Below are 19,153 nucleotides of genomic sequence, written 5' to 3'. Positions count from 1 at the left end.
GGATTCTCTTTGCTCTTAATTCCAGTCAGTGTTTACCGAGCCCGCAGGACCCATGCTCACCATCCCATAACTGCAATATCACTGCAGTGTTTCCTCCAGTTCGACAACTGTGACGTACAGTGCATGATACACAACAAAAGCTCTCCTCCTGCCCCTTGTCAAGAGCACTTTCCATCTGACCTGAACAGAGTGGCCACCCAGCCCGAGGGGCGGCCACAGGGGCCACCGCGCTCACGGGATAAGCCGGCACTGCCAGGCCAAGGAAGGCGCAGTCACGGCAAGGTGGCCGAGTCAAGGCAACAGTGGCCAGTGCAACCTTTTAAGCCAGAGATGCAGCATGCAGCACCTCATTAGCCACAGAAGAGCCCTCACACTGAGCAGAACTAGGGGAGGTTTGTTGCACCCTTTATTGATATGCCACACTGGGGCTGTGGCACTGACAGCCACCCACCATTTCTCCTCCCGGAACTGCTGAGAATGGTCACAGCAGACTTCTATCCTATGCTAAATTATTAACTTGGTGATAAATACAGACGAAAGTTGCTTTGGGGTAGGTATGTATGTCCTTAAGTACAAAACATCTCCCTATGATAACACTTAACAGGAATCTATTATTTTCATTGGCTTTTGGCTTACTCTATAAACATACTACATCATTTTTTAGGATTTTTATTACTATTATTATTACAATTCCGTATTTCTATTCAACTCAAAATGATGAATGCAAAATCAATACAATAAGTAACAAATGTATCCACAGTGACCGAACAATAAACTAAAAAGCACGGCATGGTGAGTGAAAATTAGCAGTTCTTGAAACAACTCCATTAAAATTCTGTTGCAATGTAAGAGAAAGGCTCATGCAATTACAAGGGTTACAACAGGTTTAACTATTTGAAGGCTTAACTGAAATAGTAAAATATACATAGTAGAATGTAATAGAAAGGTAGAATATCTCCTCAGAGGCTCAGTCTTTCAAGAGAGAGAGAAACATGATGACCAGTTCCTGAATTTACTAACTTTTCTCTCTGATGGTTAAGAAACTCACTTCACCCATCAACAATTGCTCTATAAGAAGGATACTTTCAGATGGTTAGGTCTTACTTTCCACAGTAATTATTTTCAGCATTTATTTCAACCTTAATGCTGTACACACGCATTTCCACTGTGCCACCTTACATCAGCAGCTATTAGACAACAAGGCCCAGGAAAGCAAGCAAAGTGCATACAAATATACAGAAATATTTTCTTTTTTTCCCCTCCCTATACTTATGTGGCCCAATAGTAGCATGCATAGATAAAAAAAATACCCCACAGAATTCTTTATTAATATGAAAAGGAAAATATATATTTTTTTCCCCTCAGAAAAAAAAAATCCATTATTGTCTAAGTGATGACTGTAGCAATTTGAAGTCAAAATAGGTGTGCGATGTACGCAGTGAAGCTTTCATCTGGCTCTGTGCAATTCTGCTTTGTGCAGTAAAAGGGGCAGGTGAGATTACAGATGTTCTGGCTTCTCACAGACAGAGCAAGAAAATACACAGAATAACCACAGGTAAACATTATCCCCCATCAGCTTACCCTTTTTTATGAAAACAAAACAGAAATAAGAACATTCATTTAAAACATAATATTACAGGAAACTTCAGACTGAATACGGCAGACGAAGAACCTGCCTAGTACAAACTTTCAGCTCTGCTCTCAGAAGTGAAATTTCCTGCAAAGCAGAAAGCACAATCAGGTTTGTTCCATTTAAAAACTGGTGTTGCACCAGAAAACAAACAAGCATGTGAAACAGCGAATTTTTTTTCAAAGTAACACTAGAATAAGTTTGATCACCGTTACATGTTTCTGAAAATTATAGACAGGAAAAAAAGATAAAATTAAGTACAATGCAACTAACATACACCTAATATTCTAACTGTATAACTTCAGGAAACTATCCTAGTCACACAGGCAAAACTGACTGTTAAAAAAAAAAAATAAACGAAAAACCATCATCTTGCACTTGCAATGCTGTTAAAGGTAGAAAAACAACCCGAAAGAAAGGAACAGCAAATTAACCCAACTGATACTTTTAATGGTGAAGAGACTGAAACTAAACTACTCAAACCTAAAACCCTAATGCTTGTCCATTCTCAGTCTCTGGAAAATGTAGTAAAGCTAAAACATTGTAAATTTATCTTTGAAATGGACACTGAACAGTTCTGACAACTCAGCCAATTCTTTTTATTTTTTTTTAGGACAGTTTACATCAAAATCAATCTGCTTTCATAGTTGATATGTTTCACTGCTAAAGACAAATCACACACCCCCCCCATATATTTAATTTTATGAAAATAGGAAAATAATGCCTAGCATGGCAAAAAACACAGCACTTTTGTGACAGGGCTGAGAACGTTACAAAAGTTCTTCTCTTAAAGCTTGAAGTGAACTCCTGATTCAATATTTAATGAAACTGAGAAAGCTGCTGAATGTCCCAGAAATTCTACAACTCCCTGCTCTGTGTTCATCCTAAGTATTATGCAGCTATAAATTAACACTGAGGCTACATAAAATTTCAAGCAGTTAAGAATAGCATTTTTCCCATCACATCACCAAATTCTCTATTTTATTTTTTATGCTCTTTTACAGCACTAACTTGCAGCATTATATTGCAATCATACATTCCAGCCCAGTACTGCAGCACTACATTGCTTAGACATAGCTCTACGCTCCAGCATGTTTTTAGGGTATGCAGCCAGCTCAGCTGTAAGCATAAGGAAGATTTTCATCAAGCAACAAAACTCTGCACAGATATTTAACACCTCCAAGACCCCTAAAGGCTTAAAATTATATGTATTTTGTGGCATGCTCAGAGCCAACACCACACCGGTGATCTGCACAGTGCAGACTACTCAGCAATTGCACCGCTGCAAATAAAATATTGTTTCACCTTTGTACCTTTAAATTCTTCAAACTAAAAGCTGAATGAAATACTGAGGTTCACTGTGCCTCCCCAGCACAGACAGTGCAGTAGCAGCTCGTCCATTACATTAAGTTTGTCTAAAACTTCCCATGTCTCATAGGCATTTCTCATCCTCTCTTGGCAGATGAAACAAAAGTTCATTTAAAACAAACCTAGGATGAGTTCATCTTATCTAGCTTGTTTTTCAAACCGCTAAAACTACGCAGTAGCCCACTCAAACAGAAAATTTCCCAGACAATGGAATCCTTTCAAACTGCACAGCCGACAGGATTCCCCAGTTGTCAGTTTTAGGTGCGTGCCAGCACGAAATGTTCTTGAATCCCAAATCTGTAATAATCACTCCTATTGATAATGTGAGCAGAAGCAGAATTACATCACGGTTAACACTTACCAAAATACATTATGTTTCTCATTAATCATGCAGTCAGGATCCCACCGCTGTGTATTCAGCATTAGCTCCTGCACAGGGCTGACATGTAAAACAGAGCTTTTTCATCCTACATTATGTGGAAATTTCCCAGCACGAGAAGCGTGAGAGAGCAGTGTGCCGCCTCAGGATGAGCTCTTTGCAGGCAGTCTTATCCCTGATACAATCCCTGTCTGATTTAGCGTTTACTCCGGCTGCATGCTGCACTGCCCATTCTTACTGTAATCTGACTCCTCCTTCTGATGTCCTTGCTGTGCCTGTGACATCAGGACTAAGAGTACTACAAACAGATCTTTTCTTTAACAGGCTCGCGATGTGGTCTAATATGCTGGTTAACCTAACTCCGGTTTGGACAAAAAAAAAAAGCCCTTCTAAAATTGGACTTTTTTTTTTTTTTGGCAGTAAATGCGTGTAGTGACATAACGTGCTCAATTACATAATAGAGGGGAAAGACAAAGCGTATATTGTGAGCGTACTTTTCTTTGAAGGGCAGGCTCCAGGAGAAGCCCTGAGTGCCTTGATACCCCAACTTCAATAGAAGATAATGATTCTTGACATTTTGCAAGATCATGTCCCCCCAAGCCTTTTTTTTTTTTAATCAATAGTTCCATTTCAATAAAAAATTTCAATCTGAATGTTGAAGAAAGCTCAATCTGTTTCTATTTTTAAAAAGCAATTGACAAATAGGTAGTTCATTTTCAATATAGCTGAACTGATTTTTTAAACTACAATATCTTCACATGAATAAAAAGTGTGAGGACAGGAGACATACAACAATGATGATTTGTAATGGAGTTTACAACCTTTCACCCTTCAGGTCCCTGGTTGATTTCTGGCCCAGGTTGATAAGTTGTTAGCAGCTGGTAGCTATTTTATTGTTCTGTGGCAAATGAAGTGGTTCTAAGTTTGTTGTAAATAGGGCCCCACACAGCCCCTGCTGCTGTATGAACTAGTAACAGCTTCAGAAGAAGAAAGACCAAAGAAATACTGAAATACTCTCCACCATATACCTATAGTGCCTCGGGATGGATCTGACACACACCAGTGTGGCAGTGTGGTGAAGGCAATGTGGTCTGTATTTAGGCACATATGTCTCTTCTATGAATCGATAGAGGACATTGGTTTCCTGCTGTCAGTCTGGCGTGTATCACTGATAATACACTTACACTAAATAAAGGTAAAAAATAATGGACAGTATGCCGAAGCTTTTTTTTCTTTATAATAGGATCTAATGGGATGAATGCTTTAATTCTACAGGAAAGAGGATGACAGGTATAATTCATTTAAAGCTCCACTTCTTATTTGTAAAACCACCGCACAATAACTACTATTTCATGAGGTCCAATCACTTCGGGCAAAATTATCGCACCAGCACAGCAGCCAAGGAATGCTCCAATTGCAGCGGCAGAGTTCAGAGCCCTGGTGCACACTGCCACTATGCATCTCTCAGCAAGAGCCCTCCGCAGCATTGCTCTCACGAGGTTTCATGCTACCTGTATGAATGTTACAGAGATTAAACACTGCTGGGGAGAACTGGGGCACGAATTTCAGTCCTGTCCCTTGCTGGCAGTCCCACAGCTATCCACTTCTGATACCTAGCCTTTCTCAGTGCCTGTTCTTATTCCAGCTTCCCCTGGGAAGAGGCAAGCCTGAAATGAGAGATACATGGTACACTGATAAACTCCAAAATAAGCTTTGCTTCACAACTAAAAAGCATACAGTTAAGGAGTGCACTTTGAGGCCACAGTACATGAGGGAGGAAGATCAAGACTTTTTGCACAGTTCAAACTGATTGAGAGCAACATAAGTTGAGCAAATCCTAAATCAAAAACAGAAAAACGAAGCTATCTAGAAATCATGGCCTGTATTTTAACTAGAAGGTGCAGAAAGCAAGTAACAGAGGGTATTCACAGCACATTTCTTTCCTTTATTTCATCATTACAATGCTCATTCTCTTCTATCATGCAGGGAAGGACACCTCGCTGTAGGGGAAAATACCATCTTCAAAGACTGGTTTAAAATATCTCAGCTGAGCCACTCTAATGTTCTCTGAGCAGTAGATATAAGCTACTATTAGGAGCCTTCTGCAGCACAACCATTCCCTCCTCTCCCTTCACTGAGGGTAAAAGCTCAGAGAATCAATTCACTGTGAAATCCTTCAGCTCCTTTTCCAGCTCTGAAGTGCTTTTGCAGAGGCACTGCGTGACGTCCTTTAAGACAGTCTGCACCCAGGCAGAGCATTTGCCTGTTAAACTGCATTTACCTTATCACAGAAAAAAAGCTCGGGGTCATTCTGCCAGGAGTCAAAACCTGTGAGATGCAGGCTAACTCTAGTCTTGGTGCTTCAACAAGCAAAGATGCCTTGCTGATTTGTGCCATCAGCTGGTCATCTGAGAATGCTCATGTCTGTGTAGGTGTACTATTAATGGTCAGGTAACAACCATGATGCCTTTAAACACACCTTCTTGAAATGGCTTTTGTGTTACAATAGCTGCACCAATTCAGATGGCAGGTCAGATCTTCAGGAAATGTGAACAACAAAGTGCCACGTAGATTGACATGTTCTCCACTATTTGGTTCTGAATGTTGCCTCCAATTTTGCTTTGCCCTATAGGATGCAACACAAGCAGGATCACCTTCCACCTTAATGCACCTTATTTGTGTTCTGACAGTAAGTATACAATTAAAGTAATCAAAGCAATTAAAACAAGAACTTTAATTTCTTTGCATTTCAACTACAGAAATGCAAAGTAGGAGAGAAAAATCACTGGTGGCCTCTCCTGGAAAGCTTTCACAGCTCAAATTCACATAGTGCATGACAAACTCTGCTTTCATTTACACATTCAACATTAATAAGCTGCAAAAAGAAATAGAGTTTCAAGCAAGGAACAAAGAATAAATTTTATTCCCTGGGTGGGATATTGTCACTGTCAGTGAAAGCAAGGTTTAGTTTAGTAATTGCAATCCCAAATGGCTGGTGTTTTAATGCAAGCATTGAGGATTCTGTGGAAAACAGCTGTAGGGAAGCACAGACAGGAGCAGCAAACACTTATGTGTGTCTGGAGATTTGAGTAGACCCAGCCTGGGCATGCAGAAGCATGCAGAATGAATGAGCAAATTAGTCCATGATGTCAGCCCGTGGTGCAAACTCCCAACCATCAACAAGCCGACACAGGCTAACCAGCATTTAACTTTGCTACAGATGCAGGTTAACTGCAAAATTATCATATTTTCATGCATGGTTCACTTATAAAAGCAAATCTCCCAAATCCTTGTTATTCAGCAATCGCACAAACATAGCAAGAAAAAAATGTACCTATTCCTAAACCAGCTACCCCTCACCCTTATTCTTAAAAATAGAAGCAACTTCTACTCCCTGAAATCCTCTTTTCCAACAAAATAGCATCTCCACCTTGAGTTCTTCCGCCCTTCCTTACCTTGGTAAAGGCTTCGCCACAAAGGGCAGATTTTCAAAATGCAGAACACCCCACAAGATGTTACCTCCTCGGAATAAACAAAAAGCAGATAGTACACATAACCTGGAAGTACAGCACGTACCTTATATTTCTCCAGAGCTGGGAAAGCTACAGGTTACTCCTCACGCCTGACTTGGTCTAGAGCCAGAGGGGCACTTCATGAACTAGCTCCACTAATTTGTGCTTTCTACTGATTTTTATCTATCCACTGATTTACACAATGCCGCCATAGTAAGTATCAAGGCCACTCGTAGGCATGTCTTTTGCAGAGACCAATTAATATTTAATATTAATGCACCCAGTTAATTCCCTAGGATTCCTGGAAATCTCTCTTCCAGTCTTGAACTCTCCCAGGAGGCAACTAATATTAGATTTATACTCAGACTCTTACCAATTGCCTTTGATGAATTTCAATAAGTGAGGCTGACCACAAACCTTTCCTTGCAAGTGCAGAAGCACATCGAGGAACTCTTTGCTGGCAAAAGTGTAACAGTAGGCAACAAAATACACTAGTGACACAACATTTTAAATCTATACATCATGTGTAGTAGGTTAAAAAATCTCATACATTTGAGAGGTTTCCAGATTTTCCTAAAATAAATTTTGTCTATTGTACAGACACAGCTGTTAAGAACAAAAATTTATTGTAGAAACATTAGTTTCTGAAAATAAAATGGGAGAAAAAATCCGAATCACACCAGACCTACTAGTTAACCAAATACACCCCAAAACTAAAGGATTCTTAAAGGTAAAATGGGACTAGAACTTCCACAAAATTTGGAAACTTATGAGTCGAAATTTCATTCCTATTAGTACTACAGTTACCACAGTGCAGAAAGAAAGAAAGAACAGCAAACAAGTCACAGTATTTTAAGTCTCCAAAAGAAATTGAAAGTGTTTCCAAGTGCACATATTTTTGTGCCTCAAATAAAATATAGTAAGTACATCAGCTAGAAGTTTGGTTTGTTTTTATTTTGAAGCCATCTGGAGTAATTTAAGACATACTACACAATAATGCAGATTTGGTGATTCATTACTAATCTCCTGAGGTTACCCTAAAGGATAGAAAGGGAAGAAGCAAGTTACATTTGTATATTTTAAACAGCCACAGAGGTTCATCTTTGGTTTTACACATTCTCCACTGGCAAGAACTACCAAATGTGTTTTTTTACCCTTGACTCAGAAGTGTCAGTTCTGGAAATGTGCAATATTTGTCACTATGAATACCATTTAACTGCAGCAGTACCCGAAGGAACTCTGTACAACCACACGTGAATACAACTGGAGGAACTTAATTAATCTTCCTGTCACTTCCATGATGCTTTTCATTAGTTTAGCTGCTATCTGATCAACTGCTCCATTCTCTATTGGAAATGGCTAACCAGAACCTCCTATAAAAGCGTTTTCAAGAGGTAAACAGACTCACTTTTGATCCTGAGAGCCTTTACAAATCTTTACCATGCAGACTTTATCAGTTCAAAAAGAGCACTTACAGCACTGTTCTTTTTAAGCAACTGGGAATTTCTACATAGCTTAAGGAATATAAATAGAACAATACGCATTTTTCTAAGCTTGCAGCTAGTACTTCTGGTATTTTGTATTTTGAACACAGACAACATGTGGCAATTGAAAGGTCATATTTTTCTGAATTTCCTTCGCATAGATATGCATAGTTACTAAACAAACAAACAGAATGTTGCCAGCATAAAGCCAGACCCGTATTTTAGGCAATATTGCTGCTAATTGTTTACTAAATGCCCATTCCTGTCACCCTTTGCTCCTAAGCATGGGACAAGATTTGAGGTAATGAATATGAATAAATATTCAACTGGTACAGAAGCTTCTTTGACTATGTATATTGATAAAATTTTAAAGAGAAGTATGGTTTAAAAGCAAATAACAAGACTGGGAAGCTTGTCTAAGTCCATGTCAAATATGTTTTCAAACACATACACACACACACACACACACACACACACACACACACACACACACACACACACACACACAAAATCTCTTTTTTTCGGTCAAAGAATGAAAACTGGAACCGATGGCAACAGCAAGTTCAGGATGCATAGTCCTTCCTTTCTCTCTCTTTCTTTTGTAATTTTATTTCTGTACTGTTTTCAGTACAATTTATCTAATGTGTCAGTTTAGAGCATATCACATGTAGACAATCCAGCACTACCTTCTGTGAGGTGAATGAACCAGTGCCTCACTTTTTTTGTTCGTCTTTCTGACATTCTCTACAATTTTGCAACATACCCTCTAAGATTTATCACCAAATCCAGGCATTGTATTCTCACAATTTATAAAGTTATAAATTTAATTTTATAAATCCAGATGTTGTACTGAAAAATTTTATACAGATTTCACACTCAGGATTCTTTTATTTTTGCACTCTGATTTACAGGATGCATCTGTTCACTTATGAATGGCTGCATTTTGCATTTCTGATTGTACCATTAAATGGCCAAAACTACACACTTCTATTATTTCTATAATCATTTTTATCAGCCAAATGATAAGTAACAAAACCAGATATTTTATAGTAAAATCATCTATTTATACTGTCTGTTTTAACTGTTTGATTAAAATAAAATAACTACAATTTATTGCATTATTAATTAGAGACCATTTCATTTTGTTTGAAATGATAAAGCAATTATTGCATAGGTATCTGTTATGCTTTAGAGTGGGAGTGTTTGGTTGGCTTTTGTTTTTTTGCTTTTTTGTGGGGAAAAAGGCTGGGTTTGTGGGTCTTTTTCTTTTGTTTGGTTGGTTGTGAGTTGTGGGGGTATTTTTTACCTTCCACAAGTAGCATCAATGAGGTAGAGATTTCCTCAACAAATCATTTAGGACTCTAATGCAAAAGTTATCCAGAATTATTGGTTTTAAATAGTCTTTAGTCCAAGAAGTTGTTGCTTTACATCTTCCTTTCTTTCTTCCAGGCCTTTTGGAAAGTGTTTCAGCACACTCATAACATGGAGAATGCATCAAGCATTTTTCAAAATAGAGAATAAAAAAATTTTTATCACTTATGGTGCTTTCAAATCTCTCGTAACAATCTTACTATCTCCATCTAGTGGTTTATATGATTAGGACTTTTGCCATTAATACATTAAAAGCTTTTTATTGTCCTTTGCCTTACCAATCACAGATTTTTCATTTTCTGTTTCTGTCTTTCGCTATAAATTTTCCACACTTCTTACTTCAATTTTATACTGATTAGTATCTGTTTCCTCTTTTACAATTTTGTTCCAATTTTTAATTTCTAGTTGCTGTTCTAATTTTGTGGGTGAGCCAGTAAAGACTTCCAGCTAAAGTTTGCCATTTTCTGAACATGAAATTATTTTTTTTACTCATCTGGTGACCTGTAGTTATTTAAAGAAGCATCAATTTTCCTCCCAAGCCTTTCTAGCTCTTTTCTTCCCAAACAGTTCTGCTTCTAATTTTCCTTTAAGAAATAAAACATTTTGAAACACAAAATATCTAGCTTTTATTTGTATTCTGTTTGCTCCTAGAGAATACAAAAAAATCTATTTCCACATCCCTAAAGCACCTAAATGGAAAAATTTCAAGATACAAGCATGAAACAACATTCCTTCATTTTCTTGATACTGTACAAAGCTGTTCAAAAAAGAAAAGGAAAAAAATTAGCAATGCAGTATGATTTTATGTTTCCCAATGAGCCGTGTTTTAAATACATAACTGGAAGAGAAAAATGCCAGCACATGAAGTCTCAATGTGAATGAGTGCAAAGCAGTTTGTTTTTTATACCAGACCAATCAATGGGAGCGAGGCTGGATCATAGACCTACAGCCTGGAATGCACATAAACACTGCCAGCTGCACAGCACTACAACTTCTCTCCTGCTTTGTAGAGCTGAGATAATTTGCAGCAGGACCCAAAGGGATTGTGAGGTTCCAGCACCACGTTTGGAACTAAGAATGGGAAGGAGTTTAAAGTATATCCAGCTTTAACTACCTAAAAAGACAGCACCTCAACTAAAGTAGCCAGTGCTAAAGGTGCCTCCTGGGGCAACTCATCCCACAGTAAATTGTAATCTGAGTGGAAGAACATAGGTCCCTCTCTGCGGATACTTCTCTCTTTCTGCTGACTCGCAGAAGGGTATCAACATTTATCTTAGGTTAGATGAAAAACTTTCAGTCTGTTACAGTTCAGCAGAAGAAATTGCATCTCAAATGGCTATAAAACAGTTAATCTCATAGAAAACACAATTTATGTGTTTGAATTCCTCTTTCAAATCCAAGGAAAAGTTATTTTGGTCAAAACTACCAAGGAAACACTAGTCAAAGGTGAGTAAGCTGCAATCTCTCAGAAACTGCCATGAAAAAAAGGAAGGAGACAAAATAGCCGCAGACAAGGCACTACTTTGAGGGCATAAAAGGATACAAGTTACAGCAGTTTTCAACATTTTATGAGATTGTTATAAAAATTTTAGATTGGTTTTATTCACACTAGCATTGTATTTGATTGCCCTGACCATGTGTAAACATTTTGCAATTCCACACATGCAAGTTTCACCACAGAGTGTAAGAAACAAATTGTCATGAAGTGAAAATATCAGCAATATCTCGCTGTAGGTAGGATTTGACTCGGAGATTGACACTTAAGTTTTTATGTGTTTATTTGGGTGCCTACCTGTGATCTGGATGTCTAATTTCCCAACACAGTCAAAGATCAAATTGATGTAGTCAACAAAGCTAGAAGAGTTATTTATTACATCTAGCAGTAGACTCCCACTTTGGTTGGCCAAGTAGCTCTCTAAGCTCCATTAACTATATTGACTAGAATTTCACCAATCAAAAGGGGAGCTTAGACACTTAATTCACTCGTAGATACCTGTACGCACACACACATACACACACACACGTGTGTACACATACATACTCTGAAAATTGCAAGCTGAATCCCAGCCAAGGCTTCCAATCTCCTAAAAGATCTGGGACCCCTGAAGATCTCTCATACCCATTGAAATTCAGCTCCATCTGGGATCATCACAGCAACTATCAACTGTGCTCAGCAACACTAAGTAGCACTTTAGAACAGAACATGAGAAACACCTGCAAGTGAAAACAGCATTAAATTTATACAAGAAGAATTTAATTTTCTCCAAAGGCATTAACTATAAATTAGCTTTCTCACTGTTTGGGGAAATTTTCTGGGCTCTTAAATGACCCCACAGTGCCTCAACATTTCACTCTATGAAAAAAATCAAAGATCAAAAACATCTGCCTCAAAAATAACAGACATAGAGGAAAGCACCACTCTTGAATTACCAAGCTGGCATCCTACAAAAACCATGGTCTACTAAGATCCCTGTAGATTAATTTATGCCATTCATAGCTACCTTTAAGAAAAAAAATGGGAGCATGTCACAAAGTGGCTGTTAGACGATATAGCCATTTAGAGTTAATAGTGAACAGCAAAAAATGTTAAAATCACCTAGAAACCATTTATTTCTTTTAAATTTCAGATGCTCCAGTACTCTTCTCCCAGGGGGAGCAAGGAGTGTAACTGCTTTTTAACATTCTTCCAATAGTGTTCAAATACATTCTTAGCTAGTTTATAATAATTAACAGTAAAAGGAGTTTTCATCTCTGTTCCCAACTTTTGATCTTATTGACAGAGACTTCTGCCATTCTAATTCAGAATGACATGTACAGCAAAAAACTCCTGTCTGTATCTGTTCCTGACTTTCTTGTTACATCTTTTTCCTGTACAGATTCCCTTTGATCTTCCATACCTTTGAATTTAATTACCAGGTTTGAAAACACCCAGCCGTAATAGCAGACTATAAGTAATTCTGTTTCCCATAGCTATCCAAAAAGACTGCATCCCAGAGTCAAACCTCCTCTTCAAAACACAGTTTTCAGAGTCCAACTCAATACAAATACTTTGCAACTTATTTATGCCAATATAATTAGGAAGTTAATAATTTTGAAATGTAACAGTCTAAATAGAGTGCTGTGGCTATTTTTAGATAATTCACTGGCTTGATTTTTACTGATTTTTCCACTCAGGACCTCTTAAAATAAGCCTAGTTACTTGAGGTGCCTAAATATGGTATATAGAGACAGAAAATACTGGACTCGGTCCCTACCTCACAGAATTTTTTCTTCTCTGAACTATATAGATAAACAGTATACAACAGATGAAGACATACCTAATAGCTTCACTTCATATTCCTACAAAGCATTACAACTGAAAGAATTTCATCTAGGTTTGAAAGCCCCAGCCATATCTCTTCAGACTCTGTAGATTTGACACAACTGTTCCAAGCGTACTGACTGTCTAAGGTTTCATCTTGTACAGAAGGACTACAGTATAACAATACCATAACAGCCTGGAAGTGCTAAAGGAGGAAAAGCTGGCTGTAGGATTGTAGGGGTCTGTGTGTCTGTCTAGCCCTGAGGAAGGGTCCTGCAGACAGCAGAGCAGAAGATGCATGATGGTAATAATGGACTTCTACATTCACTTCTTCTGTAGATCATCCACTTTCTCTGTTTATAAAGAAAGTAATTGTCATTTCATGAACATTTCTGTTCTGACTGCTCAGACAGAGTTGACTGCAATGTAAAAGTGACTTCTAGTTCATCTGTGGATTGCATTGATTTGGCAGTTTAGTTTTGTGCAATGGAAAACTGCATCAGTGACAGAAAAGCTTTCATGGAAAATAGTGTAAGAAATAGCATGCCTTGGTAAAACCATTTACTGCAGAAGTCTGCAGTGCCTATTTTATCCCACTAAAGATACTTTATCATCTTCTAAGTTGCTGATACTTTTTGTACTGATACACTTTTCATTACTTATCTACCACTTCCTTCCTTAATCACTGTCCACCAGAGCATTTAATTAAGTAATTATTTTTGCCAAGAGTAACTGTCTATACATTAAAATCCACTGGGCCATACTTCATCTTCATTTAAATCCTTTAAAACCAATGACTTTAAGAACAAATTCAGGAAGTACTGAGTACAAGTAGTGCAATGTTGCATAAAGTATATACGCATGCTCATGTACACACATATTTATATTCAGCCTTGTGCACACACAGATCCATACAGTGCAACATGACAATGCTAGATGCTTTCTCAAGTGTATAATTAACTTGCTGCACAGGTCAAAAGCCACATTAGGATTCCAGTTCCCCCTTTTTACTTTCTCATTCCTGCTCAACAAGGCGATATTTTTTTCATCATTGGATATGAAACCAATCAAAGGGCAGAATTAGGAGTGATAAAATTTGCACTCTATTGTGTTACTTTTTACTTGCTATTCAGTATGACAGAGACATTTGATTAGAAAGAGGAAGAAGCTAAATTATAACGCTTAACATTTTAGCTGGTTGCAATATAAGTGTTATGAATTGCTCTTAGTAAAGTACCAGTGAGCTCATGCTCATTACTGCTGGGCATAAAGAATGTCATGAGTGGCTACTCTGTCTTCTGGGCCTCACAACTGTTCTAGTCAGGTTACAAACCCATTTTCCACATTTTCAATTAATATCCCAACCAATGCACAGGGTGAGAATAAAAGTGAATCGTGGTTGTGGTCGGGGTCTTTAGAGATGGTTCTCCACTGGGTAGAAGTCCACTGGAGCCACCTGAGAGATGAGAAGATTAGCTCCAGCTGGAAGTTAGCCAGCAATTCTGCAGGCTACATAGGTCTTTTCTCCCTTATGCAAGGATTACTATCTACAGTCCCACAGTACATGCTTTACCTTTTGTCACCTGTCCTCATCCATTCATTAAAGGACTCTAGGGAAAATATTTACAGGAAAAAGATTTACAGGAAATTACAGGAAAAAGATTACTGTCTCCTAGACACCTAATGAGTACTTTAATAATCTCGTGATTTTATCAACTTCTGTCTGATGCTATGAATCTTTTGCATTAAGATTCTCCCAGAGCAAACAACAAAAGACCATCTTCAGGATAGCTCTCTTATGTCAATGGGTCACCAAGGATAGGGAAGACCAAAGCATCTTAGTCTGAATCAAGATAATTAAAATTGTTGCTAACATCCACGTAACGTACTAATTAAGTTACTGTTTTGGTTTTTTTCTGGGAATAAAAATAAAATTCCTGATGGAGAATGTTTATCACAAAGGTGGTGGATAGGTTCCTGCTACTTGAATGTTTTTGGATAAGTAATAAAATGGTGTGTGTGACTTTTTCTTAGGTGCCTCAGTAATGGGAATCAAAATATACTGTTACTCATATAAAAAACTTATTAGTTATTGACTTTTCATTGGATTGAGATAATTTTTAATATAAAATTCAGAAAATTAGAGCCAAGTTTGAAGTAACAATAATCACAGAAGAGCACAGTTTAGAGGCTTTAAGGTGTTATTTTGTCATGAGTACTTTCAGGGTTTCTATAGAAAAAAAGTTACAAAAAGTAATACCTAGCAACAGACAAATAACAAGTTCAAAGGAACAGATTTTTCTTTACATATTATGGTGACTACTTAATCTTATTTTCCAGTTGAGAAACAGATGAACTGGTGCTTTGGTCCTGCTGTTGCTCATACTATGTATTTCATAATTTTTCTGCTACAGTCTTTTGCCCTTTTATAAAGAGTAATTTTAAACTTTTCACTGAATATTTTCTAAGGGAAGGTCAGACCTGAGAGGCTACTAATGGATTTGCCTTTGATCTTTCTTCCTTGACTCAAGTCTGTCAGAAGGTTTTGTAAAATGACAAATGCAAGAGTGACTGACTGAACAAAAAACACCTACTACTTTGGAGGGGGACACCACAGGAGTTGCAAGAGTTTTTACCAAAAAATTGCAAGCTTTGTAATTTCTGGAACTTTAAAGAAGGAAAACGTTAAGTATTACTACAGATAGGTACATATTTTTGAAAGGATCAGAGAAACAAAATTGTGAGATAATGAAAGCATATTACATGAGTCATCAAAGCCTGTACATTCCAAGAGAGGGATAATTAGTCATTTCTGATGACTGGATAAATACTATAAATACCACTTCACTGTCATTCTGGGGTCACACCATGACATTCTTATAGCACAAATAAATCCTTTAAAGAGGGGCAGTTTGACTGCAAAGCCTCTCCAGTAAGAAGCATCACTATACAAATAGTTCTCTCCCTTTTTAATCCTAGTTAGAGACCCTTTCTGTTCAGCAGAGGTAAATGACCCTCACCCATTAAAAGCAAAATATTGGCATCTTTTGAGATGTCCCGCCACTAGTGCCAAGATATGCTTCACAGAATTAATCTTTCTGTACCCTGGCTGATAAAGCCCTAATTTACCAGACTTGAGGCTCTCATAATACAAAAGGATTAAAGGACATTAGCATTTATGATACAATATTAATATTTTCGCAAGAGCTGTTGCAGTTTCAACTGGATGATCTTATAAGATTGTAAATAGTATATCCCTGTTTTGCAGATGAAATTTAGGTTTAAAATATTATAAGAGAGATTAGTTAGAGACAGAAAAAAGGCTGAATCCCTGAAGCTCTTGGCTCTAGGGCAGCATTCAGCTCACAATGTCCTCCACTGTATGAGCAAAAATCCAACTGTGAGAAAATGTATATAAGGCCTATACTAGTCTCTCTTAATGTGGAAAAAATATACACAAAGTGGTTTACTTTGTAAGACAAGAGTGACTTACGTTTTCCTTACACTGTGTTCACAAGGCAAAAATGAGTAATCTTCTCCTGGTACAGCTTTTGTAAGACTGTGGAAGTTACACTGGGGTGAACTTGTCACCAGTTGTGTCAGGAAGAGGGTCATGCTGCTAATAATGGAAAAGGTTCATTATGACACTACTGAGTAGTTTTTAAAAAATGCTTGTAAACAATTGGCAGCTTTCAAATGTAATTTTATAAAACTCCTGTGGTCTTCTCACATGCTACATTTTCATCTTTATCACACATTAAATCACATTGCCAATAATGTCTTTGGGATGAATTTGAATTCTTCAGGCTTGAATTTAATTACATTATGTAAACTAGAAAATGTCTTCAGTGTGCTTTGAGGGAGTAGCTTATCTTGGCAACTGTTAAATTCTGTTTTGTTTAAAATATTTACATTTTGATAACTTCATTCTGCTGTATTCAGCATTTATTGATCTTTCTTGGGAATCCATTTTCAATATAGTGCATTGTATTTATTTCCCATAAACCCTTAACTATGTTAGAGCATATTCTTACATAGCTTTTAAGGAAAAAATAAATTACAGGATTTTGAGAGCATCAATATTTTGTTTTATAGCAATTATAAGACAGGGAAATGCATTCTTATACGCATTTTTTCTTTCCTCTGGATACAGTACTTTAGTCCACACCCTGGAACACAGCAATACTACCTTTGTTAAAACAGCAAAAGTATGGTCATTTTGCATGCTATCTGCATACAGAAACTTTTTCTTTCCGTACTATGATTCACTGACTACCTAATTTGACTCATTCAGGATATGTTTTGTTCTTGTGGGTGGTTTTATTTTGTAGGGATGTGGAAAGTAACTTAAAGTATTTTCTGGAGCTCTCTTTGTCACTGATTTCTTGATTTCTCTCTTCTTCTGAATCTTCCTCCCTCCCATCATTCTCCCTTCTCTCTCACACTGAGACTTATGGCAGTGATAACTGCATTTTCAGACACAATCAAAGTATACTTTTTTTCCTTTCATATTTACTTCACAGAACATATCTATAAATGTGGAAGCATTTTATTGCCAATCAAACCAAGACTCCCTTTCACCTGCACTTGAATGAAGCTCTTGAAATGCATGAAAGACCAATTCTAATTTGGAGGGGAGGATTGCAACCAAGTATTACATAGAATTTCATCATCTAATAAAATATATGCATCTGATAATGGCAGACAGATTTTCACATCCTTTGTAATTCTTGAAGTTCAGAAAACCAGATTAGTTTAAAAAAAAAAAGAAAAATCTCACTTCACAGCTTATGTTACAAATGCGTAAGACAGTTTCCAGCAGACAGTATCCATGGCCAACTCTTCTGTAAAAATCCAGGGACTCTATCTAACACTGCCATGAGAAGTCTTTCTTAATACCACCACTTATGAAGGTCTGCCTCTGAAGTGTATTATTGCAAGTAATATCATCCTGCTAATATCTTGTAATTTTTCTAAAGATAATGAAACTCCTCTTCAATACTCCCACTAAATCCCCCAACCAGATTCACTAGTAGGGTGGATCTCAGCTAAGCAACAGAAATGGAGGATTATTGTATTCACAGTGTGAATATTTTGATCAGCTGGAAGTTCCCATGCAGTAAATAGTGTTCAGCTGCACACCACATCTGCTCTGGCATAAACATGTCCAAAAAGGGATATGAGTTTGGCCAAAAAGGGCACTTTTTGCACAGTTCTGGATTCTACTACATTTCCAATGGTTAAAGTATAGCCCAAACAGTTTTGGAAGCTTCCTAAGAAGTGGAGCATACAGATGAGCAAACATATCAGTATGTCTAATAAACAGATCTCACTGCAAATATTGACATTCAAGTATTCTATACACTTTGGGGATTTGAGTTATTCCATTAAGCGTCTGATGATTTAAAAGAAAATCCTCACTTTCATAGGTTTCAAACAATTTAAAGGAAAAGCCTTCAGTTTCCACGGCATTAAAACCAAAAAGTCATGCAAAACAGATTCAATAAGAATAAACTTGCCTTTTTATTTCTTCAAGTTTTGTACTTATAAATTATATTAAATTCTGAATTATGCTTTTTTTTGTTTAATTGTTTGAAGTAGGTCCTCTGACAGAAGATATGCAATATCTATTATTTCAATAAGACCTAAAAATTTAACAGTTTGCTGTCAGAATATGCTGTAGAAAAATATGCCACAGGCTTGCTTTTGGCCAACTGTCTGTCTAAAAATAGTCTCAACAATAAGCAAGGGTATATAATTTTAAGTGTATATAACATGTATTTGCATATGAAGACATGAAAGACCCTAGCTTTCTTCAAAAGCTTGACCACTTAATTTTTGTCAACAGCCACAAAAAATATCCATGTAGCTTATGTCAGCTGAGCCACATTCTTTGTATCTAGATAGTTGCCATCTAAATAACCATGAAATTCATTGGTAATGTTGACCTCAATCCTTACTTGTAATCTGTACAGAGAGGGAGCTGATAGCAAATGTAAAATAACATGTAATATCTACACTTTTATGTTGACTAACTAACACATTTGGGAGCTAGTCATGGCACTGCATTATAGATTTTCAATAATGACCAGGATCTTTGTATGTGAG

General features: G+C 37.2%; 1 protein-coding gene across 4 annotated transcripts in view; it reads right to left on the bottom strand.

The window, feature by feature from the left end:
• The window catches only part of ZNF385D (zinc finger protein 385D), a 404,459-nt gene that overhangs the window by 154,175 nt on the left and 231,131 nt on the right, over positions 1–19,153 (bottom strand). The window contains exon 1 of one of the 4 annotated variants that reach the window (XM_064673199.1): positions 3,360–3,670. The exons of the other annotated variants lie outside the window; for them this stretch is intronic. Within the exon in view, the coding sequence (XP_064529269.1) occupies positions 3,360–3,381 (22 nt within the window). The 5' untranslated portion in view covers positions 3,382–3,670. Of the gene's footprint in view, positions 1–3,359; positions 3,671–19,153 lie in introns of those variants that run through there. 4 annotated transcript variants of the gene reach the window in all.

The sequence above is a fragment of the Pseudopipra pipra genome, chromosome 1 (assembly GCF_036250125.1).
Source record: "Pseudopipra pipra isolate bDixPip1 chromosome 1, bDixPip1.hap1, whole genome shotgun sequence".
NCBI classification, from domain to species: domain Eukaryota; kingdom Metazoa; phylum Chordata; class Aves; order Passeriformes; family Pipridae; genus Pseudopipra; species Pseudopipra pipra.
The sequence above is the reverse complement of the archived record's forward strand: the minus strand, read 5'-3'. Positions and strand labels throughout refer to the sequence as shown.